Here is a 25,842-nt window from a genome sequence, read left to right as displayed (position 1 = left end):
TTGAGTAATAATCGATTTTTTAATGAGATTCGATTCTTCTCGATGTATTGATTAAACCATGAATGCGTTCCGAATTGTTCCGAATTAGCTTTCGCTATTTTTCTAGTTATAAACTTGGTGAAAACTGGCCGCTTTCAGCGGACTCAACAGTTGGGCAACATTACTAGATTTTCCGATGTAACTCGACGCTGATTGGTCAGACCTAAAAGTAGAGACCAATCATATTCGATTGCTATTTAGCAGTTGAGTCCGCTGAATGCGGCCAATGTAACTAACTTCAACTAACTCATTCCCTCCATTCCCTTCTTCCGGTCAGTACCCAAAAATTGACGAAAACATCCGGTTCGCATCATAACCATAATACTGATCTCTTTCAGCAAGTATTTGTAAGGTAAGAGAAGCGTTCAAGTGCGTCCTAGAAATAAAAGACGAAAATCTAACAAAAATATCTGCTTTTTTCTAAAGAAAAGTATTCTTGGCTAGTCACAATGTCGATCGGAGTTCCCATTAAAGTACTTCACGAAGCGGAAGGCCATATCATAACCTGTGAGACGAATACCGGCGAAGTATACCGCGGGAAATTGATAGAGGCGGAGGATAACATGAATTGTCAGATGCAGAATATCACGGTAACGTATCGGGACGGCCAGGTGGGACAGCTGGAAAATGTATACATTCGTGGCTCGAAAATCAGATTTCTTATATTACCGGACATGCTGAAAAATGCACCCATGTTCAAACGTCCTGGTGGCAAGGGATCAGGCACCGCTGGTAGAGGAAAATCCGCTATATTGCGCGCTCAAGGTTTGTTGTAGTATTGTTCCTGTAAATATATATATTAGTTAGAAAAGAGAAATATATATATATTAGTGAGAAAAGAGTAGTTCTGAAAGGATACAGATATTTATAAAAATGAGAAAGAATTTAGCAAGGTTCAATCCTTTTCTCGGATAGATTCTGAAAAAAGAAATAAAAATAGGATTATATACCTTTAATACATATATTTTTTAAAGCAACGCATAGACTAATGAATAAACTTATAATTATTTTATTGATTAAAGAATATTTCTTCTAAATAAAAAAAAATCAGCTAGTATATTATATATGTGACATTAAATATAAAAATATAGAAGAGATAATATAAAACAATACAAGTGATATTTAAATGCGTTTTAAAAATTCTTTTTTAAAGTAAAATTTACATACATATATATACATGCATGTATATTTTATGTATATTTTAATAAATAAAATGTTTTAGCTCGTGGCAGAGGAAGGGGACAGAATCAAAGAGGCAAAGGTACTGGTTCGGCACCTTGGCTTAATCAACAAAATCAACCAGGAGGATCTCAAACTGGCAGAGGCAGGGGATAAGCTTTATAATTTTAGAATCTAAAATAAAATTGCAATTTCATTTCCATATTTTTATATCATTTCTAAACAATATCTCTGAATATGTTCAAAATTTTACATATGTATATTTCTAATACATATGCAATAACATTAATAAATTGATATTGTATTGAAAGTTTTATTCATTAGAAAGCTTCATATATGATATGTTATGTTATATTCAAAATTATCATAATACTGGTATTATCAATTTTTATATGATTAATACATAGATAAGATTTTACATTTTCTTGAGATTATAATACAAAAAAATTAATTATATTCTGAAAACGCATATAAGCTCTATTACAACAAATTTAGATTGCATTCTATATATATCTTTAATAAGTGAATTTGTCCCGATCTACAATAGATAATTTAAGCCCTAAGCCTTAAGAAATTGACTAATCACAGCGGAGTATTTTCTTCTTATTTGATTGTGAATGGTCAATCTCTTAAGGCTTAAATTATCTATTGTAGACCTGGCTTTTATCTTTGAATAAGAATGAAGTTGCAAGCCTAAAATCCCTAGAAAAGAAACTTTGCTATTGGATATCCGAATGTCGCCATCTTCTATCTAGTAATATGATGTCTCGTGTTTTTCTTCGCACATGTTTTCCAATATAACCTATCTTTCGTAATATAATTTATCGTAAGTTGTGTGTAATAATGTTTCAAAAATTTCAACCACAATTATTCGATGTAAATAAAAAACCCGGCCAGCCAAAGAGACGAAAAAAAATTACGCTGGTTTTTGATGAGGAAAAACGACGGTAATTATCTCTATTAAATATTCATACTTGTCACATAAATAAATTATATATCATATAATTTTAGAGAATTTTTAGGAGGCTTTCGTAAGAGAAAATTAGAACGGAAAAGGAAAGCTCAAGAACAATTACAAAAACAACTGAAAGAAGAACGTAAGAAAATTAAACAAGAGGTAAGTGTAAAATGGTATAAAGCATTGTTTTCTAAAAAAAATTATAGAACAAAAAGCAAAGTATATATGTATTTTCATAGGCACGAGAACGTTACAAAAAATTTGTAGCACATCGGAATGTGCCAGAATTAGAAGAATTATTATCTAAACAAGAATATGATCTGGAAGGTCATACAGTCAGTATTTTGGAGTTAAATGTTACAGACCTTGCAGGAGATAGATGGATAGGTGAAAACAAGATTGCAGAGAAAAAGGAAGAGGAACAAGATGATCAAAGTGAGCATTCTAACAATGACAATAATGAAATTGTGGGAATGTCATTGAAGGAGAAACAGAAAAATCTAACACAACAGAAACCTAAATCTGATGATCAACAAATTAAATCCTCAAAAGAAATAAAACGAGAAATAAAGAAAGCAACACTCAAGCAAATTAAAAAAAGTAAAGCATTTCAACAAAAGCAGAGACTAGAGCAACAAAAAAACAAAAAACAGAGTAGACAAAAATTACATAATGCTCAAAAGGTAATGCATAAACATGGTAAACATATTAAAAAAAAAACAAAACATTAGAATATTTAAAAACTTTGCAGAATGTATAATTCTAAATAAATATATTTTGTAATAAACACTTGAAGACTTTTTTAATATATAAATATGTGAATTTATGATTTTTTCTTCTTTCCACTATTTTTTGAGGCATATGGACAAATATTCTTGTTGAGGCATTCATCACATTTTGGAAATCGAGGTAGACAAATTTCTTGTCCAAATCCTACAAGAAGATAATTTATCTTGCTCCACAGAGATTTAGGAAGCCAATCTTCTAGCTCATTTCTCGTTTCCTCTGGTGTTTTAGTTGGCTTTTTCATCCATTCTAATCTATTACAAATCCTGTGGACGTGTGTGTCTACACCAATACCAGACACTTCTCCCCATGCAATTTGCATACATATATGACCCATTTTAGGCCCTACTCCTGGTAACTCGCACAATTCTTTTATTGTTTTTGGGATGTCACCATCATATTTATCTAGAAGAATAACTGATGTTTTTTTTATGTATTCCACCTTTCTCTGTAAAAAAATATACATTTTTAGCATGAAAGAAGATTTAAGAAAAGTTAAATTCTACAATTAACATTCAATAAACAGATATAGCATGAATACCTTCCAAAATCCAACTGGATATATAAGCTTGCCTAGAACATCATCAGGAGTAGCTGCAATTATATCTGGTTTACAACCATAAGTGTTAAGACGTTGCATAGCAGCATGTGTGACCTGATCCTTTGTTTGACTACTCAACATTAGAGCTATTAATGATTGATATCTGGATACTGATGGACTGGCATTAGGATCTGCACATTTGTGACAGCCCATGTCGTCAACTGGGGCTGTCTTATGCTTCCTCATTTCTTTGACATTTTCCAAAATAGTCTCCCAATTCGGTGGCATCCATCGTTTCTCATCTTTGATATTTTTCGAATCCGTTGATTCCTCAATACTCTCAACTTTCATCTCGCATTCTTCGGTTTTGACAGTTTTTAACGCCGATGATTCTTTGACATTTTGGCTCTGTGTCTCGATAGCTGATGTCGCATCAGTATTTTCAACATTTATTCCATCTTCTGTTGCATCGTACTCGATCTTTATCGGCAAACGTTTCTTCGCACCAGTCTTTATAGTCTTTGATGTTTTCTCATCGGCAAAGTAAGGCGACGTTTTCTCTGATAAGGTTGCGAGGGATTTTCCCGAACGTAAAGATCTCGATGTCGAGATGACATCCAATTTCAATTTCTTACTCATCTTATCGAGACATGTCAATATTATCATTAAACAGAATCAATCTTCTTTCGCGCGGTAAAAGAGACCACAAGAGATGCACGTGACGACGAAGATCAGTTTTTACGCACGTTAAAGATTGCACGCGCACGCGCTAACCACATATGGTCCATCCCCTTCATAACCTGATCTAAAACCTGTCAAGAGCTTAGTAGTAAATGTGCCAAGTAACTTATTCGAATTGGAAGCACTTTCAAAAAAGAAAAAAATAGACAAAACTACGAAATACGTATGTATAAATAATATATGTAACAAATAAGCTCTATTCATTATATCGAATGTGCTCAAAACGCCAGTCGAAAGATATAATTCAAGAGTGAAGCGCGTCTACCTGCTTATTATGCGTGCTTTTAACGCGTACTGTGCGAATATTTAAGGAAAAATTAATCTTCTTCATAGCGTCTCTTGCAAGAATCAAAGTGTTGAATTCAACGTGATTTTTTTGAATTCGTGCGTGATTTTTTTCAGGATTTTTGACATAGCAAGTGGCGATTTTTGCAGCAAGTAACGAGATGTCATATCGGAGTATATTGTTTTATTACACGTGTGATTAAAGCGCATTGAAGTTTCTTTAATCATGAGCGCGCAGAATCAGTTACCAAATCTTGACAAGATCTTCCGAGATGACGACGAGGCTGACTTTGTGCCTTCAGGAGGGTACGTATTATATTATATATGTTCGTATACATGCTATATACACTTTATATAAATTATTGGATATGTTTAAGTTTTTTACAATTTAATTAAATAATTATTTCTGATTCCTGTAGCATTTTGTCTTTTTCTTCTCGTCTCTTTTAAAATCTGAACATAGATTTACTTTAAGTGTAAAAAAATGTGTGCAACTAAAGGAATCAAAATATATTTATTGCTACTAATTATTGTTCTATTTAGTTTAATTCTCAGATTTGTAAATATTTAATAAATGTTTTTTACTATCGTTAATAAAATAATATTAAGTTTCTCTTAATTCATTTTTTATCCATAATAACAATAAATCTCTTTATTGTACTTTCAGATCTAATTTGGCTGCCATTTTTGGACTACAATCAAAACCTGCAGATTCCACTAAACAAACGGCTTTTAAAAAGAATAATACTCGATATAACATACAACAAACTGTGCCATCTTCTAAGACAGAAATCCTAATAGCTAAAGCTGTACATGCTTTTAAATTGTAATTATATCAAATTGCTAAGAATATTGCATTTTCTTTTAATTGATACAGTAATATGTATACACATGATTATAATATTATCTATAATATCCATTTTATGTATTACAATTAATAATAACAATATAATTACATTTCAGACAAAATGGTCAATACACTTCTGTTGGAAAACTTGGTATAGCATTGACAGGCAATGTAACAACAAGGCTATATCAAATAATTTTATACAAAACTAAACAAGAATATGTATCTATTGCTACAGTGACACGTGATTTTTTGTATACTGTACAAGCAAATAATTATGCCAGTTATTACGATAACAACAATGAAAATTGGTCTATTTTATTTGAGAGTAATGAGAGCTATTTAGAGTTTGCAATAGAAATGGGATTAACACGTTATTTTGCAATACAAGAGAAAGGAGAAAATGTAATTTATCAAGATCTGATACCAGCAAATAATAAAGATATAACTGCAAAAGAAGGAGATAATATATGTATTAAATATTTTGTGGGAACTGAGATAGTACAACCTTTTAAGATAAATTTTGTAATGTCACAAATGATGACTGTAGAAATATCAACAGATGACAATTGGGAGAGAGTTCTTCTGGGCAGTGGCAAAGGCCTGAAAAGAGTTTTGTTTTTACCTCCTAGCAAACAGGTAATTCAATAAATTTCTGTGGAATACTATGTGTAACATTATTGTTCATTAAATAGTTTTACATAGATTAGTTTAGGTCCTGGATTCCCCAAAGAGAAAGATATTATGCTGATAATAGAAATAACTGACATAAGAATACCAGAAGAAAATCTGCCTACACTTAAAACTTCAACAAGTGGAAAAGCTTCCATAATATCAAGAATGGCTAAAATGGGTCAACCTATCTTACCAAAAATGACTCTACCTTCCACTACTGATTCTGAAGATACTGAAGTATTTATATTCACATTCCTATTACTCAATTTTTCATTATATTCATATCTATTTTTTAAATAGAACTTATATTATTATTTCTTAATGTGAAAAAGACTATACTTTGCAGGATGATATACCTCAAAGATCTCCTCGTCACAAAAAGGTTTGTCACAATTTACAAATTATTTTTATAAAAACAAAATCTACATTTGGTTGAAATATTGCATATTTTATTAGATTGAGCAATTGGAAGGAACTTTGCAAAAGAAGAATTTGTTGCACGAATCACCGGAAGAAAAGAAAGCCACTCACAAAGTTGTGGAGTCAAGAACTGAAGTGCCTTCTGTACACTCTAGTACTTACAAGCCAATAGTTGCTGCATCTCCAGTAACACCGCAATGGACTCCTCCATATTTCGCTGTATGAGTAATTCTATATTCAATAGATTTAATAATGCATATTAAAAGATAATTAAAATTATCTAGGGACATTATGTAACAATGGACAATCAGATGTATCCTGTACAACAAACTGTAAATCGTACAGTACCAGCCGCTCTAGATCCTGGAATCAACATGTTGTTATCGGAAACAAGGATAACAAATGCGGAAATACGAATGGGGATGTCCAAAATATCTGACAATGTCCAAAAATTACTGGATAAGGTATATAAGATATTGATAATGAGATTATATATAACATATATAGTTATTATATATAACATATTGATTATAACATTGTTACATATACAGTTCCATGCACTTGAGCTTCAAAATGCAATAACTCCTACAACAAGTGATAAAGCAACTCTGGACGCCTCTTGGAAAATGTTTCTAGCTCTTAATGCTTCTCAAGCAGGAGTAAAAGAAAATGAATTATCAAAAAGTACTGATAAAAATATATCAAATGAGAAAATGTTGGAAGCGCAGAACAGAATAAGTGCTTTGGAAAATAATTTAAAAAAATCAGAAGGTATAACAATTATTTGAAATAATAATATTTAAATAATAATAATATTATCATATGTAATTTATATAAATTTAATAATTATTAAATTAAAAAAAACTGCTATTACAGAGGAGAAAGAATCATTGTTGCAAATTAATAAGGATATGAACAAAAAACTTCAAGAATTAGAAACAAAACTAAATAATACAAATGATGAGTTGAAAAAAACCAAAGAAGCCTTAGAAGAAGCTAAAGATACAATTAAACAATGTAAAGAAAAAAATGTTAGTTTAGAAAATAGACTTTCTAATAAAGAACACATTTTCCAAGTTGATTCAACATCTTTCAGACAAAAAGATGTAATACTAATCACACATACTGTAAATTGCATATAATTTTTTATCTATTCATTGATATTATTCTTTTAATTTACAGACTAAGAAAAAAAACAGAGAAATTAAGCAAATAATGAATAAAACATATCATACATTATCAGAAAGATTTGCAGATGATTCATGTTCTGAATTATCCTTTGATTATGTGAAGTCAACTATTGCAAGCACAATAAAGGTATAACAGAAATGTGTAATATTAATATTTTTAAAATATTAACATAATATTTATCATAGTATTCTGTTAATGTATTCTAATTGAAATTTAATGTTTAGCATATCACTTTACAAGTATTGTATGAAGACTCTGATGAAGAAGATATAGAATCTAAGCTAAATAAGAATGTAGATTCCACAATTAAAGCTGTTAGCGAACAACAAACTGATAAACAAATAGAGAGGATATCAAATGTATCTAGTGATAACAATCTCTCGATAAAAAGAACAGAGACTTCAAAACCTACCACAGTAATCAATACTAAAACATTTATATGTACATTTCTATGAAAATGTGAAAGAAGTAATTATTTTTTCTTTTATTTTCAGATCATTCCTGCATTTGAAAATGAACCACCACCTGTTCCACTTGATAGTATTGATGAAGTTGATAGCGATTAACTAACTGGTTGACCTCAAAAAGGTTGACCTTTTAATTTGCAAATATATATATACGTTTAAAATATACGTAGTTTCTAATACATACTTTTATTTTCACAAGTTTCTTTATATTATTAAATTCAAATAAATTGAGTAAAATTTTTATATAAGTTAGGTATATATATTCTGAAACTTAATAAAAGATATTTTTACCATCAATATATCTGCAGTGACATAATTTTCTTTCTGCAATTCTAGTAATAGCGTTAGTGATAATATAAAATAAATATTTAATATTAAATATTAAATATATTAAATACAGGAAGAATAAATAATTTGTATTTTAAATTATGTAGAAATTTTTTAAAAATGAAATAGGTAAAATTACAATAAATTACTTATAAAAATAATTTTTTATATATATCATATACACAAATTTTATGTAAATTTAATGTTAAGTTTATTACTTACAGTTAAGAAATTGATAATGTTTACTATTACTGTTTACTAATGTATGAAAGATCAATTTCTGCTTTAATATGTTTTGCCTCATCCATCAAATTTTTTATATTTTTTGTCCTGTACGAGAAAAAAACAAAATTATTAATATTTATACATATTTCCTTATTAATACTACATACAATATTATTATATATTGAGAGGCAATCGATACATGATAATAATTATTTAAAGTTTCTTGAATCAGTCTGTTTTTGAGTTTATAAAATTAAAAATTTAAAATTATTGCTATATTACTTACATTTGAGAAAGAGTCTCATGTATTGCTTTCTCTTGATTATATGTAAAAACAATTTCTTTCTTTTTTTCATTTGATTCGGAAGCATCTGTATGTTTAATCTGTTGAGATTTTTTTTTAAGTTGATCAAGTCGTATCTGCATGTCGTGTATCTTATCATTCATTTTCTTTAATACTTCCGCCTCTGCTCGCTCGACGGCAGTCATTGATGGTTCCTTGTAATTTACTAATCTTAATGCTTCCTCTGCTCTGAAAATATATAATAATTCGTATGTATTGTACGTAGTGTTAGTATGTATTTTTTACAATAGTTTGATAAGAGATTATGTTTCATTTATTTTAAACATAAAATTAACCATAGTTCTGTAAAACTTTTTTGTTTGACTATATAATTAAACAGTACACTCACCTACGCGCTAATTCTTTTTGGTTATCATTGATATCTTCGTATCGCTCAGCTAAATGTTCAGCAGTGTGACGCAATTCTTTCTTTGTCTCCATTAAAGAATCGAGTTCTTTTAACAAGTGAGTTTTCAAAGCTTTCAATGAGCGAACCTTTTTACTGATTTCTTCCCGAACTTTGTCGTGTTGGACAAAATGTTGAGTGCGAAAGATATTTGTGGCGTGATACAAAAACTGTGTAATTGATAAAAAAAATATATAAGTTAAAACATTTTCGATTATTATTTAATTATAATTTTTTATTTTATAATCCTTTTTTTATTTGTGAGATGTACGAGATAAAAATTTTTCAATATTTTTAATGATTTTTATGGATTAAATTTTTAGCAAATATATTACAATAGATTCGTATAATATTCCGCATGTGTATTTAGAGATTGCTTACCTCTAGGGATTCGCTCAAGGACATTGAGCGAGATCCTATTTTTGTTATAGGTTGTGATACTTCGCGTCTTAGTAATCTTCTGATGTACATGTCGAACGGTTCCTTGTTCACCTTAAAAATCGATAATATATTATCTATTTTGAAAATAGTGTTACCCATCAATTAAATTAAAAAAATTAGTTTAAAAATGAAATTAAAATGATAAAAACAAAGTTAAAAAACTCAAAATAAAAGCACTATTTAGTGTAGTAATAAAATATATTGATAATTACCTTTTTTGTAGTATTGGTGATAGGTTCTAATTGCTCGATCCTTGGAAGATAATAAAGATCTATAACCGAAAGATCGATCACAATGCCTGTATGCAGCAATGCGATTAAAACACAGGGTTCTTGAAGTAGACCAAAACCGAGTATCGGTGTAGCTTCGTCTATGTTTGTATGTTTTGTTCTCGTAGAGAATAGATATTGTAAAGTTGATTGGTTTGATAAAGATAAAAAATAATTCTCGCTGTTATCTAAAAAAAAATTTTTTTATTAGACGAAAGAAATATTAAAACAATATACTAGAAAAGAAAATCCAATTTTTTGATTTTAATTCATTCTTTAATTTTTTTCTCTTAACAAAATTCAAGCTAATTAATTATTATCCAATAAATTTTAAAGAATACATACACACAAGTTATCTTATTAAAAAATTTGTTCAACTTTATGAGATTTTTTCTTTTTTTGTCTTTTTCTTTATTATTTTCCTTTCAGTGTAATATATAAGTGTACTTACCATGTATAAATTCCTCCAGTTGAGAAACCATCGGTAAACTCACCATGTGAATCCCGGCATTATGAGTGCAAAAATATCTAAAATGAGCAGTAATAAGTAATTTATTTAATCATACACATAATAAAATCAACAATTTTTTAATAGAAATGTAATGGAAAATGTTTTGAAAAAGTATTGTTATTTTCGTCACAAATAAATTGACTTCTGATTAATAAAAAAAAGATATATAAATGATAAAAGTTGAATAAAAATTTCAAGTTTAATAAAACATATTGACATATTTTTTAGATAAATACCTCGATTTGTTACTCTTATCACAATGAAGATGAATAGGACAATTATACTTTTTGTCATCATCCGTGAAAAGGAGACCGAGTTCCAGTTCGACACATTCGAAGACGTAAAGTGCATCGTCCGGAGTGTGAAGACTATAGTTTGAACCATATTGCGACCAAGTCTGACAAAAAGATGTACGATGATAAATAAACTTTGTTATAAAATTTATATTTAGAAAAAATATACATACATACATATATGTATGTATGTATGTATATACATACATATGTACATATGTACATATATATATATATATATATATATATATATATATATATATTATGTGTCAATATTTATTAGACGCCATACCTTTCTGTCATCTTTGTCGTTTTCGTCGTCCAATATTTCACGCAATAGTATGGCATGATAAATCTTTCCAGTGCACATGGCGATGACCACTATCGGTGGGGTAGTTTGCAGGCACATGATGGAGCATGAATCTATTCCGTAATTATCGTCGGTCGACGGATACATAGATAGCGAACCTAATACCACTGGATTTTCATAGCTGACACAACAATTAAAGCCACAGTTAAATGAGAAAAAAGTATCAAGTTATTTACTTATGCTTAAATAAGAAAAAAATGCATCACGTTATTTACTTATATTAATTTTACTATTTTAACCCTTTGCAGGGGACATCGTAAGTCTAAGAGATAGCTCCAAGTGCAAAGAGTTAAAATCGTTAATAATCATTTTTTGTTATATAAAATTTGAATAATATATATTATATACATATATATATATATATATATATATATATTTATATATATATATATATATATATTTATATATATATATATATTATATTTAGAATTTTATGTATACTTTTCCAATAAGACATTTCCACGGACGATTAGCACTTCACCGTTTCCACGGAGGACCAGAATCGGCCATTCGATCTGATTCCAATCGACTATATCTTTTATCTAAAAATTATTAAGAATACTTTCTTACACCAACAGCAACGATAATTTAAATCTATCTATATTTCGATAAAATATGTCTATAAAATTTTATATCTATAAAATAATCGAATACAAGTTTTCTTTTTTATCTTTACAAAATTTTAATATTTAACATTCAATTAATCCATATACAAGAACAAAATTACCAATTTCAATAAAAGTAAGCTTGTATCGCTATAATGTACATTTAATTGAAGTAAAATTTGAAGATATTTAAATCCGTCATAGTCTTTAAGTGCATTCTCTGGATATTTTAAGTGCATATTCTGGATATCTATTAATTTGAATCAAATCTAATGATATCAAATTTTTGCTGACAAGTCTTGTATATATCATGAACAAAAGCAGTTATTTTAGAAAGAAGATACACATATTCTTTCGTTAATTTATGGCTCATACCTCGTTGATACTTTTGTCGGCAAACATCTCCGGTTTTCTCAGGGTAGGAGTGGCAAAATCGAAATCTATCGCAGCCTCTCCGAGGGATGCAAAACCCGGAATCTTCGAGGGCGAGCTCGATGGTGCACGACCGACCTTCCAGCATTTTACGAGTCTGGGTGCATTGCCCAGGTCGCACTCGTACAAACTGCGGTAAAGTTAAGTGCAGCTTAAGGTCAATCCGACGACAGTTTTTTTACAGACGCTTCGGCGCGTAAAGCCTTCTAAAGTATAGTTTGTAAATGTTTTTCTTATTCTAAGAAAGCCCCCCTGCCCCCTCGTTCCATCATCTAACGCGAAAAGTTAAGAACGCGAGTTTAAGTTATGTCACGTTGTACTTTCGGAGAGAGTTTCGCAGTTTTCTGTAATTATAACGGCAGCTTTCGCGAGAAAGATATTGCTTTCACGACTAAAAGATGAAATACTTTTGTTTTTAACATTATCGTACAAAAGTGCGCGTATGCTCAATTGACAAGATTGATAATAAGATTAACTTACTCCGTGAGTTTAATATGTAGATTGAAATAAAAATATTTTGAATAATCATAATAAAATCAAAATAATTCTGTTCGAAAGAACAATCGTATATGATTTTTTTTTATTACCGAAAAGAGTTTTCTGATGTCAAAACCAACAGATGTGAGTCATTCGGAGAACCCGGATGCCATCGCGTTCGTTGAATTTCTGCACTTGCTCCAAAGTCTCCAAAATTATGATTTCTGTAATCAAGAAATGACAATGAAATAGCATATCGATTACAACATTTTTTTAATTACGTTATTTTCTTATTTATTATAAAAATTAGCTACTTACTTTTAATTAATATATAATCCATATAAAATATAAATAGGAGTAAAAACTTTACTCTTTTAAACTAAATCAGTGGAAATGTCACTGATCGAAGCGGTGACAATTTCACTGGCAATCAATGAGTATTTCATTGATTTTCAATAAAAATATTTATACTTTGCTTCTTCTTATATTTATATTTCATTATAACAAGATTTTATATAATTGATAATCAGATTTTATTTATTATATGCATGTTACATTTGTTTATCCTTAAAATAGGATAAATTCACAAAAAATGAATAAGATCCTTGGTCGAACAGAACTTCTTAGTAAAACATATTGTTAAGTAAAATATATTGCTAAATTTATATACATGCATAATATTATAAGATGCATTTTTAAAAATATCACTTATTGAAACAATTAAACTACCAAACTAATCCTTTCAATAATTCTGCAATTCACTGCAGTGTTATGCAGCAATAATTGAAATTACTGCTTATCAGCGATAACATATTAGTTCTAATATATCAGTATTTAAGAGAGTATTTAGGAGAGTATATTTTTATGTGTATAACACATAATTATAGGCATATAATGTGCAATATTTATCAGTTATTCTCCTGTAATTAATTTCAAAGATGCTTAAAGAGTAGATGTCGATTTTTTAAAGTTTGTTTTATACGTGATTATAAGGCGAGGGAAAAATATGCATAGAAATGCACGGACGTGAGACATCGATCCAAGCTGGATTCAGGCCTAAGCAAAGAGAGGCGCATTCGACCGTGCGGATGAGCATTAATGGCTTTATAATCTAATGAATTTTTAGGTTAAGCGTCGGGAAGGACGAGCGGAAAATCCAGATAGGTTTTTCCCCGGGATTTATTGCCGAGAAAGAAAAGATGGGGGATACGGTGAGAGAGCGTACATCGCTTATCTCTCGCGTTTGTCGGTGCCTTCCGACCGATGGGTAACAAGCAAATTTATCCGCATCAAGGTAATAATAATTATTTCTTTGAGGAATATTCAGATCTCGAATAGATTCTGTTTCTCTTTTAATTTTCACTCTTAAAGAATCCTTGCAAAAAATATTTTTTCATCCTTGTTGTGCGATTTTTGCGATTTTTATCTTAATATATTATTTTTAAAAATTATTGTTCTATGCTTGTTTTTTATCTTATTTTTTAAAGATGTAATACGTTTGTGTTTTTAAATCTATTGTTCTCAAAATGCTATCATTAGTTTTACGCATTGTTGAGATGAATTAAGTGACTGTATGATCTCTTTCTTCAAAGAATATTATGCTTCGCTTAGTTAGTCCGAATGTGTAGACTTCATAATCGTTTACGCTTTACGTAGACGCTATTACTTAATTCACTCATTTATGAAAAAAAATTACGTAATTCGTCTCGGAATCTTAAGTAAGGGCGGATGGAGAAAGCGGCCGCTGCGGGAGGAACAGCAGTGACTTAAACGCAATAACGAGTAATACGAGAGGGAAGTTCCTAGAGAATAAAATGATACGACATACCGTGTAAGATCTCTACTTTGAAGTCAGGTCCGTGCCGTTCTTTGTACAAATTGCGAGAAAAGCGCAGCGCAAAAAGCGCGTCTACCGCCACCGGGGTTAATACGTTTACGTAGGGAAATTATTTTTAATTTTTCTAGACGTGCCTCGGAGAAGGAAAGAGGGGAGGAAAGGTGAGGTCGGGACACGAGGGTGTGGCAGAATGCGCGGCACTGCCGTGTAAGAATTTCTTAATTAGATTCAAGCAGCTGCACAGCTTCTCGTTCTTTTGTTTCGGCGAAAAATTTCCGGTAAGTCGCGATGACGATACCAGGTCAAGAATTCGTGCTTTATTAGATGTTTCGGCCTTGATTTAAGAACCTTCTGCAAGATTGCTTCAATCTCCTCTTCATTCGCCTCGATCGCGAATATTCTATATTAATATCTCTCGTTTCAAGATAAATTGATTTTCCGATCTATTTTTAGACAATAATCTTTCCTTTTAATTCAAAGTGCAATGTATGACATACATGAATGACACATCTTGAGTTGTATAAGAGTCTAAAAATTGAAATCTCGTTTTTGCTTCAATGCAAATTTGTCGAAAATAAAATTAAAGTGTTAAATATGATTTAATTGATTTCATATATTTTTATATATATTATTTTCATTGCCTACATAAAATGTAAACGATTATGAAATTTATATATTTATATCTAACTAAGCGAAGTATAATATCCTTTGCAGAAAGAGATTACCTCAACAATACGTAAAACTAGTGACAGCACTTTGAAAGCAATAGATTTAAAAATAGAAATATTTCATCTTTTAAAAATAACGTTGTAAAATAATATAGATGAAACGTGCGAAATATTAGAATCTTAGACAGTAACATATTTACTTGATTTAATAATATAAATGACCAGAAATGGATATTTATGCGATACACTCTTTTCAAATCTTTTTTCGGTGGCAGTGTCAACGAATATCGAATACACGCAATGGGGTTTGCGAGCACCCTTAAATGCGTTGGTCCTGTTGCCATTCATTTTATTTAGGAATATTCAACGCCATCGAACGCAGCATCTCCGCGGGCACCGCATCGCGGTAATCAAGACAGCTTAATACCTATCAGAAATACGCGCGCGAAGGGGTAGGCATAAATTCTGATAATTTCAAAATTGTGACAGAACGAAGAAAAATTCTCGGGAGAGGTAGCGGTGAAAAGTGCGAATAAATCGTTGCGTATGCCTTTGTCAACGGAACGGCGGCGAGTCAGGCGGACACAGGAGGGTTGGAGCTCGTTGGGGTGAGAGTCACAACCACCGCCACCGTCACCACCACCACCACCGTCACCATCACCATCACCATCACCGTGTCTGGCCCTTTTTTTTACCCTATCTCTCTCTATCTCCTCTATGTGTCCTGTCCTCCTCCCCTCGTCTCTCTCCCAGCCCTTCCGCGCGCTTCTCTCCTTCTCTCTCTTCGCCGGTGCGTGCGTACATTTTTATCAATTATTAAGAACTCCTGGCGCGCGCTTGTGCTGGTAGCCGTGTCGCCGTTCTGCGAGGGACGTATGTACTAACGGGGTGTATAACCCGGAGAACGTTGTGTGCCGGTGATACCCGATGCCCACTGTCTTTTTCTCTCCGGAACGCCGGACCTTTTGCTCACTTTTTCTGGCATGCCGCGGACATTAATAACGGCCACGGGCTAACCACCGCCGTCAACCCCCTTGCCAACGTTACCGTGTCCACAGCCGCGGAAAGTGCGAGAGTAATAATAAAATATACGAAATGTAGGCGAGAGAGTATCTCGTTGTGCGAGCGAGCGGGCGGGCGGCCGCGCCGAGGCCGAGGCCGACAAAACAAACGTCGCGACGTTACGGTGTACCTTTCATTGTCCGCGAAAAGGTACGCGGATCTCCTCGCGTTATAATAATTTAGAGCGACGCTGTGCGAGCCGCGCTGCGGGCCCTGATTTTAGCTTAATAGAACGCCGCCCGGCAGATTCGGCCGGGGTTTGCTGCGTTGGCGTGTTTCTCGCGAGATTGTCATTATTCTCGCGGAGACCGGACAATTTCAACCTACCGTGGACGCGCCAAATTATCACGATTTGTGTCGGAGACTCGCAATATAAACATGTAATTCTTAGAGGATTCGTGTATTATGTACGCAAATAATGTTCGATAACTGCTTGTTTAATTTTACGAAGTTATATATATTTTACAATTAAATATTTCCTTCGTGACGAATAAAATCTTCTATTCACTTGAAGATAAAAAACGAGGTAGCTATGTGAATGGTTCTGCCAGGAAATGAATGTTGAGAATTAAACAAATGTATATCTATCTTTTTACCCTACTTATATCCTGCAGGCAGAGTTTGTTGGCTGTCACATCGGTGACTTTTACATCGACGTGCATTCTTTATACGGTGATTATGTATTTCGAACCCTCGCAGGGACAACGTTCAGCTTAATTCTGCCCGGCATGCCCGTAACGGGCGTAATATCGTTCAGTTACTTGGAATATTTTTATTACATCCTCGCGGAAGCGCGGCTGGGGCATGAGGAAAGGGGCGGCTAAGACTAAGGAGGTTGGTCGGTAGAGTTGGCGGGCTTCCGGGATCTACCGGGCTATGCTCACGATATAACGAGAGCCATTATGATAAGCGGATGCATAGATTAGACATTACTCGTTAACCCGCCTGTGCGCGACGCTCGAAGCTCGAAAGACATCGCTTCCAGCTATCAAAAGAGCCCGACGATCGCGATGGTCCTCATCATAGTCTACGTTACAAATTTGATTACTTAATGTATAAATATGTAATCAAACAGTAGTGTAATAATTTAATATGTCAGGTTTTAATTTAATTCTGGGAAATTAGATATAAAATTTATAATATTTTTCAGCCTGTCATATATAACGTATTATTTTAATTTTAATTTTGATAATAGTATACGATAGATGTAGGTCCTTTATCAGGGTGTTTTATCGTCAGCGCGAACGGAATTAATCGATCGACCCGCTATCTCGGTTTCTGTTGATCACACCTTATTTCGCTCATCAGTACTTGTTACAACAACAAACTGCCACATTACACAACGGAAGTTCTCCCATCCTGAAAGGGGAGGGAAGACGCTCCCTCTCGCTCGTCCGAGGGCGCGGGGGCGGCCCATAAAATCGGGATGTTGCGCAAAATATAACGACCGACGTTCTCCTGGCGCTGGCTGACGCTCCCATCGTAATTCATTCCCGACTCTCGCTTGCCTTCGCCTTCCCGACGACACCTGCGTCGGCAACTAAGCCCGTTAATTCTCGACGCCGCGGCGCGACGCGGCCCGTCTCTCCATCGCCCTGCCATCGACTCTCGCCGGGAAACCCGGCTTCCCGGTTGCGCCATCCTGACACGTTCCGGTTCTCGATCTTTGCCGGTGCTTACCCTCCGGTGTAGATAGCGCGCTGTATTCGCCCCCGATGACGTGGGTGTCGAGTCTCGTTGAATATTTCGTAGCACCCAGCGTGCTTGTCATACGTGGCGTAGGATAATTAGATAAAGTAATGATATATGTAATAATGCACGTAAATTATGAATATTATTTGAAAGCGATTAATCTCTTTTCAATTCTCTCCCTTTCTCTTTCTTTTAAAAGACATTGATTATGCGTTGATTTTATATGCTCAAGAAAATATTGTCGGAATAATAGAAGGGAAAATTGTTGGAAACTGTTTAGTTGATTATATTTAGAAAGAAAAAAGAAAGTAAGAGAGAGAGAGAAAAAAATAACCCGGAAAATAATAGTAAAAAGTAATAGATAATATAATCTTTTTTTGAAAAATTAGACAATATATTAATTTTTTATGCCACTCGACAAAACTAGTTACCCTCGCTAATTATTTTTTTCTTAATAATCACACATTTTCATCTTCCTTTTTTTAAACTTTTAACAGAACTTTCATGCAATATTAATTTAAAGTAGAAATTCAGGTCACATGTAAAGGATTAAAATAAGCTCAGTGTTACTTTATTTTTCTAAAGCTGAGAAAAATGACGAACGTGAATCCGACCGTGATATCGACTTTATGTCACGCGACACGCGTCTTTGGACATGAAATGCGTTGGTCGAAACGGATGTAGATAGGTAAGCGACGTGGCTACGACGGAAAACGGCAAACAAAGGATACCGAGTCCGTAGTGCGAGAACAGGAGTGTCCGGGCACCCCCCCCCCAGACTGTCGCGCGGGTGCCCGTGGCTAGCACACGTACCGCTGTAATTAAAAGAACCGACAGATGTGTCTTTCTTTCTCTCTCTCTTTCTTTCTTTCATCGTCGGCTTTTATTTCGTTACGTGAAACGACGACGACGACGACGACGACGACGATGACGTCGACGGTGGCTGAAACGCGTCTCGCGTATTTAAATTTTCTACTACGGTGCGACGTTCGGAATTCTTTGATTAGACGAAGGTACCTGCAAAGGTATGCGGGTAGATGAATGTCCGAGTCTGAATATCATTGGTATCACGATAATTGAATAAATCGGGATTCCAACTGCGTGCACGAGAGATCTATCATCTTGTCAAAAGGATTTGTGCATGGATTATAAAGAAACTCTCACACATTAAATTTTACTTCTTGACACTTTGTTGAAAATATGATTTGCATATCATTAGTGCAGAGTTTTCTTTAAAATCATAGTTTCACGAAAATTTCCAACCGGATTCTGTAGACTATATTCACACTTGAGAATATCTACACTTGAGAATAATTGAATTTTCATTCGATTCGAAAATCGATAATCATGATTAAATGTTGATGAATCTAATGCCTAGCTCTATTGACTATATACAGGGTGTCAGGGCAATCTTTTCCTTAAAAAAAAGCTCTCGAGGTAAGCTACAAGAGCTTTTTTTTTGAAAAAAGATTGCTCTGTATATATAAATAAAATGCATAAAGGTGAGAAATATCTTTACGATCGAAAAGATACGGCAGATAAACGAGTACTCTCGTTCGTATCGCGAATAAATGTTTGATTATATGGCGTAAGGGCGAGCTTTTTAATTCCGCGTGATCTCTCGTAATTTAACTCTTTCGTTAACGCTGATTCGACGAGAAATATCGTTCGGCCGGCAATAAAATTTCAGGCCGGACCGGCCTGATAAAGCGCGACACACGTAAACCGTAAAACGGCTTATACGCTTTTTCCTCGGCGTGCCGACATTTTTCAAAAGGCGCGGATATCATCGGGGACCATCTAAATCATCCCGCGCGCGAGTACAACACGACCCTATGCTCGACCTCCGCAAACAACCCCTCTCGTGCCCGTTCCTCCCCCGCCCCTCCCCCGTCGATCCCACACTCGCCACGAAAACACCGGCAAAAGCCGGTGATTTTCGTTAGTGCTTGCTCATCGAAAAAAGTAGAAAAACGGGGGTAGATTCGAAGTGTGGGGTGCACGGGGAGGCGTAGGTGTCGTATGTTTGGAGACGAGTCTCTCTCTGTCTCTCTCTCTTTGGATGATTTCACGTGTATATGTGTGTGCAGCACCACGTGTGGTCGACCGAGATTAGCTTCGGGTTTATATCGGGATTACATATGTAAAACCATTAGGTTAAATCATTTTTTAAATAAACGCATGTGCGCCCCCTCTCCCCTTTTCGCCGAGAGCAGCGGCCCGGGTCAGATAGGAGAACGATTTCCCGCGTGTTCGCGTAGGTGGGCAGAAGGGGGGGAGGCAGGGAGAGGAGTAATTCACCCTCGTGGGTGAAATATTCCGTAGCACGTTCAACATATGCTCGAGAAACTCTCTCCAGCGCGCAATTGACCGTTTCTGCAACCGGTGTCCGCGAAAAATTTTCACGTTCGGAAATAAATGAGCTTACACGCGTGACAGATTAGCCAGTGAACTTCATGGCGCATCGTAAATCTGTCTTCTTTATTGTTTGTCTTTCGGTCGGGAGCGAAGGTTTCAAGTGAATATCAGAAGGGTATAAGTTCAGCAAATATTATTTTTTTTACCTTTTACACTTGCCTAATATTGTTCGCTCTATGTGCGACAGTTTTCAAATGAGCTTGCATTTCTGTTTGCTAATTTAGACACAACTCCTTTGTATTGATATTTAAATATTTTTGTATTCTATTTTTTTGGACATCTTGTATTGTATATAAATGATAATTTTTAATTTTTTTATATCCGACATGCTGTTTGATTATTCTATATTAGTTGGATTAGCATGATAAGTAGTAAGTATGACCATTTCGATTTATGTCTGATATCACTTACAGATTTCTACTGATATATAAAACATATTATATAAGTCTGATCAATATACATTTTCATCTACTAATCAATAATGATCAGTTTCAAATCTTATATCTACGTGCGATTTTTTGATAAATTATCACATATAAATAATATTTAATATTTGTAGAAAAAAATCAATATATATTTAATTTTAGAGTAAGTTGAGAATTTTGTGTGACTGCGTCAGTGTAGTTTGAAAGTGCGGTGTAAAGCTGAATATTTTTCGACTGTGATAAAACCGCAATCTGGCAGTTACATCGTGCAAACAGTAACTCGCGATACGATGGTTTTTAATATAAATTTTGAGGAATGTGTGGTCGTGCGAAAGATATAAAATAGTCGCCGCCATGTCCACACATCCACTCTTGCGCTGCCATAAACATTACGTGCCCAGACAAATATTTCTTTCACACCAAACGTTATGTGATCCTGCATTTTTTGTTCGATCTAGAAGATATAAATTCAATTCACCATGTACGTACACGTACCGCGGGCAGAGTTTGCAGTTTTATCGTTCGTTGCCAACGTGTCGTAAAGATAATCGGAACAATAAATTTCGAAATAATACAATAATAAATGAATTTTGATTCATCATATCGCGTACGAATTTTTTTCTTAAAATTGTGTGTGAAAGTCTTGACGAATTAGAAATGATAAATAATAGAAATAATAAAAAAAATATCATTTACATTTTTATATATGCTTTTATAAATATTTTATCTTATACATTTTATTAGCTAATTTGTAATGAGATATATCTATTGTAATTTTATGAAATATTTAATTACATGTGTATATCAATTATCTATTTTCTGTTTCTTGCTGGCCGTTTACGATGACTCACTTGTTTCGCGGAGCTCGCAGATGAAGAGCAAGCATTAGGGGTTTACGAGGCGAATATTCCGTAGGACGATTCGGAGGGACGCTCGCAGTCCTGGCGAGTGGATTGGGTAAAGGTTGGCGGGCGAAATGAGGGGGTTGGTTATAAGAGGTGAGAATTATTCATAAACGTAAGGCTGACTTTTAGTAGAGGAGGAGGAGGGAGTGAGAGAAGAAACGGCGTAGATTTCTCTCTGCCGTTTCGAGAAGCTGAAATCTACCGAATATTAAGGCAGGTGGTAAGGGATGGTCGAGGGAGGCAGGGCGAGGTTCTCCACAGGCCGCATAATAAACACATAACGGTAATCCTTAAAACAATAATTAGCCGTGCGGGCCAACCAACAGGCGACGATTTTCCGGCCGCCGCGTGAAATGGCGCCGCTTTCGCAATTCGTTGTCGAATTAATACCGGGACTCGCGACGGTGTAGCACGATCCACCCACACCATGGTCGCATTACGCGGTAGGAATTGTACTTACTTCCTATAGCGATTATCCGCGGAAGGATATTGCCGCTCGGAGGAGAGTATAAACTGTTTGTTATTTGCTACGTGTTTTAACATTTTACGAGTGCGTCTATCGCACTGTATAATTCTCAAGAGAATGTCTCTTCATTTTCTCTATTTTTTATATATTCATATTCATTGTGTGCAATTTGAAAAAATGAGAAGTTAAAAGATTTTATTTTTATATGTTAATAATTTAAATTATAAAAGAATACAATTTGTTGTCTATACATTTCGTGTCACTAAATAAAGACGGAACTGATTACAAACTTGAATCTAAATAATTAACGCTCAACTTGTTGGATCGAATCGGGTTTAATGTGTGCTATCGATCAAATTGAAAAAAGTTTAGTGATTAGATAAATATGTTACTAATATTACAAAATGTAAAGAATATTTAGGATATGTCTCAAAACATAATATAAAAAAATATTTTTAATAAATGAAATTAAAATTTTTTTTTACGTTACATTTTAATCAATTTTTTTTCAAAACAGAATAGTGTATGAATATATCGAAAAATAAGCGAAAAAATAATTATTATATTTATATTAGATCAAACAAATATTTATGTAAATAATTACATATTCTTATTAATTCGCGAATATGCTGTACGAATTAAGGAAATTCGTCACATTAATTTCGTAAAATAAAAATTACATTAACGTCAACATTCCATACATCTTCCTCCTACGTGATTTTATGCAAACGGAACTGCCAGAGAGATTCTTGATCCTCAGGGACATTTAAAACATCCGAGAAGGGCGAACGAGCCTTTTGCAAAGGTGAGAGAATCGTGCGGGTCCGTGGGGGATGCACAAACGGGAGAGGTGGGCTTGAAATGAAGCGGAATAAGACCGAAGGGGTGCCGCGAAGTGGTAATAGTTTTAATCCGGTGTCTTGAAGTCAGGATTTGGCGGTGCGGCAGTTAGTGGTTCCCGGTAAGTCCAAGCGAACCCACTTCGCGCTCTGATATCATAATCCGAATAATCACTATTATTGCCGCCATTTGCTTAATCCGAAGTCCACCCTCCCCGCATCCGACGCGGTCGTAAGCTGCGGCACCTGTTATTCGGTTTCAGGACGAGAAGCGTCGCGAGCGTCCAATCGAAAGTTTCCTTTTGCATTTTTAATTTCTTCAATTATTCCATCGCTCTTGAATGACAACGACTCTGGCTGCGACTCGTAGACGGATGGACAAATATCTCTGTCCACTTGATTTCGGTTGTCGCAGTTTACGGGCGTCGATTTATTTCAAATCTAATTAATATAATTATCTTTCATCCTTATAACAATTAAAATCGACTGGTAAATACATTGCATTAGTATAAAATGCAATTCCAAATAATTATACAAGAAATGATCATTTTTGTATAATAATACTATGTTTTTAATTAAACGCGCGAGTAGTAATTTGCCAAATTTCCTTTCTTATGCCAAACAATATGTTTGATTTTGTCTAATATATATGAAAGATATAAAATCATCGTCTGGATCAGTCTGATCGTGTTTACGTGACTATTTGGAATCAAGAAATGATAACGCGCTCGGGACCTCGACGAGGGGTTACGCCAACGCATCCACCGGAAGTTCTGCCGGCAATAACGCATAAACTTCATTTAGCCTTATTTAAGCCGACTGGGAGGCGGCAGAGACATTAAATCCCCGAGATTCGTTCTAATGGTCGCGACTCACTTAGAAACTGCGATCTTTCGCGAGGTGTGCGCGCATAATGCGCGCTCTGCGTGCGTTCTTAATAAATTCGCTCGAACCCGGAGACCGGTTGAAATCGCCTAAGTGAAACGACGAAAAAACTTTAGCGCAAACTGCCGCTCTTAATTTGGCCAGTTTGTTTAGCAGCGGTCGCTTGTTCCTCTCTACCTTGCTTTCCTCTTTTTCCCGTTCCCCTTCTCTTTGTCCTCGCCCTCTCTTTTTCTCTCGCTCCCTCTCGAGGAACAAGCGGTTCGTTCGCTTCCAGAAAAAGTTCGGAATTACGAATTAGCAGGAAGTCGGCAGGAAAGTACCTGCATTTATTCTGAATTCAGCTTATTATGAAATTATAATGCGGAGGACGACTTAAAACGAGCGGTTACCCCTTTCGCGTTTATATACCGCCGCTGGATTAAGGGTCATCGTATTTTGCTATTAATTACCGTTTAATTCAGTGATAAGTTTTCCGTAGCTCCGTGTGATATTCTCTTTTTAGACTCGGATTTTTTTATAATTGTTCTATATATCATACAATATTCTTTTAAAAGATTTCAAAAGCTTATTTTGCTTAAAAAGCTTAATTTGTTGACTTAGTCTATTTTCTTTCAAAAGATCGAATTCTAAAGTGTGAAATTGCGATCATGCTAATGGAGGAATTGCTGATGTGACAATACAGAATGCGCAATAGATGAAGATGCGAGGAAGCTATATCCTTGGAAGGGAAGCGGAGGGGTTGATCGACGACGATCGACTGCACCGTGATGCGCGGATGAGAGTAATCTCCAACGGTGCTCGTAATTGCGCGACATTCTAATCGCCCGAAAGATTACGGCCGGGGGTCGGGGGCGCAAAACGGGGGCCGGAGGTGGCACACACCGCTGGGTAATGTTACGCGAGACAGTAGTCTCGGGTGGCATGTGTCGTTGATGAGGCGGTTAGTATTCAGCGGTGCTTCCTGGTCCCCCGGAACTTTTGAAAACTAACCGAGTAAAGCCACCTTAATTCCATAAGAGGGAGACCGAAGGGGTTTCCCGGGCGTCACCATAACACCCTCTTAATTACAGGATATTAGGACGCCTACGGAAGACAGGGCGCGGGAAAAAGCAGATAGCGCGATTTATTATCCGCCGCTAATCTTATCTCAGTTTTTTATGATTTTCTCGCTACATGCGTTCCTCTAAGGATTGCAAATCGACAAAAACGCCAATGATATCGGTTGACATTGATATCCTGATATTGTTAATTTAATTATTTCATTACATCCATATAGATTTAGGGAAATCATTAATAAATAATTAATATGTTACTATATGTTTTATAAGATTAATTTTAGAAGACTCGAATAGATGATTGAGACCATATATAAATTAGAATTCTAACATAATTTGAATTATCATGTTATTATTGCGATGCGAATCGTCTATATTAAGATTTTATTATTTCGCGAATTTAATATAAATGATCAAACTTTTGAATAAATGAACTTTTACTGCTCCTATAATATTTAAAATGTTATCGCGGATAAGCGAAATTTTCATAGAAGTAACAAAGATTTTGAATATAAATGTGTACTTACGTGCAGAGAATCACTTCCTTGCCGCCCTCGTAAACGGCGTCCTTGCCCCATCGTTTCGGTAGTTCCATGAGAGAAATGCCCAAGTTGCCCCATAATGCCAACTGCGTTGCTGTCTCGTTTATCAGTACATTTGTGACGTCAAAAATTGGCGGATCCGTCGGTTGTAGTGTCTATAATAACAAAATTATTTTATTGTTAGAACAATATTGTGAGTTTATAAATAAGATAAATACAT

General features: G+C 34.4%; 5 protein-coding genes across 10 annotated transcripts in view; 3 read left to right on the top strand and 2 right to left on the bottom strand.

Annotated features, from left to right (window-relative positions):
- Nucleotides 1-261: 261 nt before the first annotated feature.
- Nucleotides 262-1,461, top strand: LOC105248739 (small nuclear ribonucleoprotein Sm D3). Of its 3 annotated transcripts, none has more exons than XM_011253685.3 (3): nt 262-391; nt 466-804; nt 1,262-1,461. In XM_011253685.3, the coding sequence occupies exons 2-3, from the start codon at nt 489-491 to the stop codon at nt 1,372-1,374; spliced, it is 429 nt and encodes a 142-aa protein (XP_011251987.1). In that variant the 5' UTR covers nt 262-391; nt 466-488; the 3' UTR covers nt 1,375-1,461. The 3 variants fall into 3 exon arrangements, with proteins under 3 accessions (XP_011251987.1, XP_011251989.1, XP_011251988.1); XM_011253687.3 differs by having other exon boundaries at nt 298-391; nt 484-804; XM_011253686.3 differs by having other exon boundaries at nt 298-391; nt 471-804.
- A 380-nt stretch (nt 1,462-1,841) lies between these two features.
- Nucleotides 1,842-2,924, top strand: LOC105248738 (nucleolar protein 12). 2 transcript variants are annotated; one of them, XM_011253682.3, is made up of 3 exons: nt 1,842-2,165; nt 2,230-2,335; nt 2,416-2,924. In XM_011253682.3, the coding sequence occupies exons 1-3, from the start codon at nt 2,062-2,064 to the stop codon at nt 2,905-2,907; spliced, it is 702 nt and encodes a 233-aa protein (XP_011251984.1). In that variant the 5' UTR covers nt 1,842-2,061; the 3' UTR covers nt 2,908-2,924. The 2 variants fall into 2 exon arrangements, with proteins under 2 accessions (XP_011251984.1, XP_011251985.1); XM_011253683.2 differs by having other exon boundaries at nt 2,004-2,165; nt 2,241-2,335; nt 2,416-2,923.
- A 55-nt stretch (nt 2,925-2,979) lies between these two features.
- LOC105248735 (endonuclease III-like protein 1) lies at nt 2,980-4,638 on the bottom strand. The gene is made up of 2 exons (XM_011253679.3): nt 3,504-4,638; nt 2,980-3,410 (listed from the first exon to the last, which is right to left on the bottom strand). Exons 1-2 carry the CDS (start codon nt 4,167-4,169, stop codon nt 3,000-3,002), a joined length of 1,077 nt encoding a protein of 358 aa, XP_011251981.2. The 5' UTR covers nt 4,170-4,638; the 3' UTR covers nt 2,980-2,999.
- LOC105248737 (FK506-binding protein 15) lies at nt 4,258-8,351 on the top strand. 2 transcript variants are annotated; one of them, XM_011253681.3, is made up of 13 exons: nt 4,258-4,407; nt 4,647-4,835; nt 5,197-5,355; nt 5,493-6,015; nt 6,082-6,288; nt 6,398-6,433; nt 6,508-6,690; nt 6,756-6,935; nt 7,023-7,242; nt 7,348-7,502; nt 7,654-7,788; nt 7,887-8,078; nt 8,157-8,351. In XM_011253681.3, the coding sequence occupies exons 2-13, from the start codon at nt 4,756-4,758 to the stop codon at nt 8,226-8,228; spliced, it is 2,142 nt and encodes a 713-aa protein (XP_011251983.1). In that variant the 5' UTR covers nt 4,258-4,407; nt 4,647-4,755; the 3' UTR covers nt 8,229-8,351. The 2 variants fall into 2 exon arrangements, with proteins under 2 accessions (XP_011251983.1, XP_011251982.1); XM_011253680.3 differs by having other exon boundaries at nt 7,348-7,577.
- A 327-nt stretch (nt 8,352-8,678) lies between these two features.
- Nucleotides 8,679-25,842, bottom strand: part of LOC105248771 (nuclear pore complex protein Nup88) — a 64,277-nt gene continuing 47,113 nt past the window's right edge. For both annotated transcript variants that reach the window (XM_025409201.1, XM_025409202.1), the window contains exons 2-13: nt 25,608-25,777; nt 12,939-13,052; nt 12,295-12,481; nt 11,756-11,856; nt 11,237-11,435; nt 10,888-11,048; nt 10,592-10,668; nt 10,084-10,328; nt 9,812-9,922; nt 9,374-9,600; nt 8,968-9,213; nt 8,679-8,786 (exon numbers count right to left, since the gene is read on the bottom strand). In XM_025409201.1, the coding sequence (XP_025264986.1) occupies nt 8,705-8,786; nt 8,968-9,213; nt 9,374-9,600; nt 9,812-9,922; nt 10,084-10,328; nt 10,592-10,668; nt 10,888-11,048; nt 11,237-11,435; nt 11,756-11,856; nt 12,295-12,481; nt 12,939-13,052; nt 25,608-25,777 (1,920 nt within the window). In that variant the 3' untranslated portion in view covers nt 8,679-8,704. The remainder of the gene's footprint in view (nt 8,787-8,967; nt 9,214-9,373; nt 9,601-9,811; nt 9,923-10,083; nt 10,329-10,591; nt 10,669-10,887; nt 11,049-11,236; nt 11,436-11,755; nt 11,857-12,294; nt 12,482-12,938; nt 13,053-25,607; nt 25,778-25,842) is intronic.

Source organism: Camponotus floridanus, unplaced genomic scaffold (genome assembly GCF_003227725.1).
Source record: "Camponotus floridanus strain SB8 unplaced genomic scaffold, Cflo_v7.5 scaffold25, whole genome shotgun sequence".
Taxonomy (NCBI): Eukaryota; Metazoa; Arthropoda; class Insecta; order Hymenoptera; family Formicidae; genus Camponotus; species Camponotus floridanus.
The sequence above is the reverse complement of the archived record's forward strand: the minus strand, read 5'-3'. Positions and strand labels throughout refer to the sequence as shown.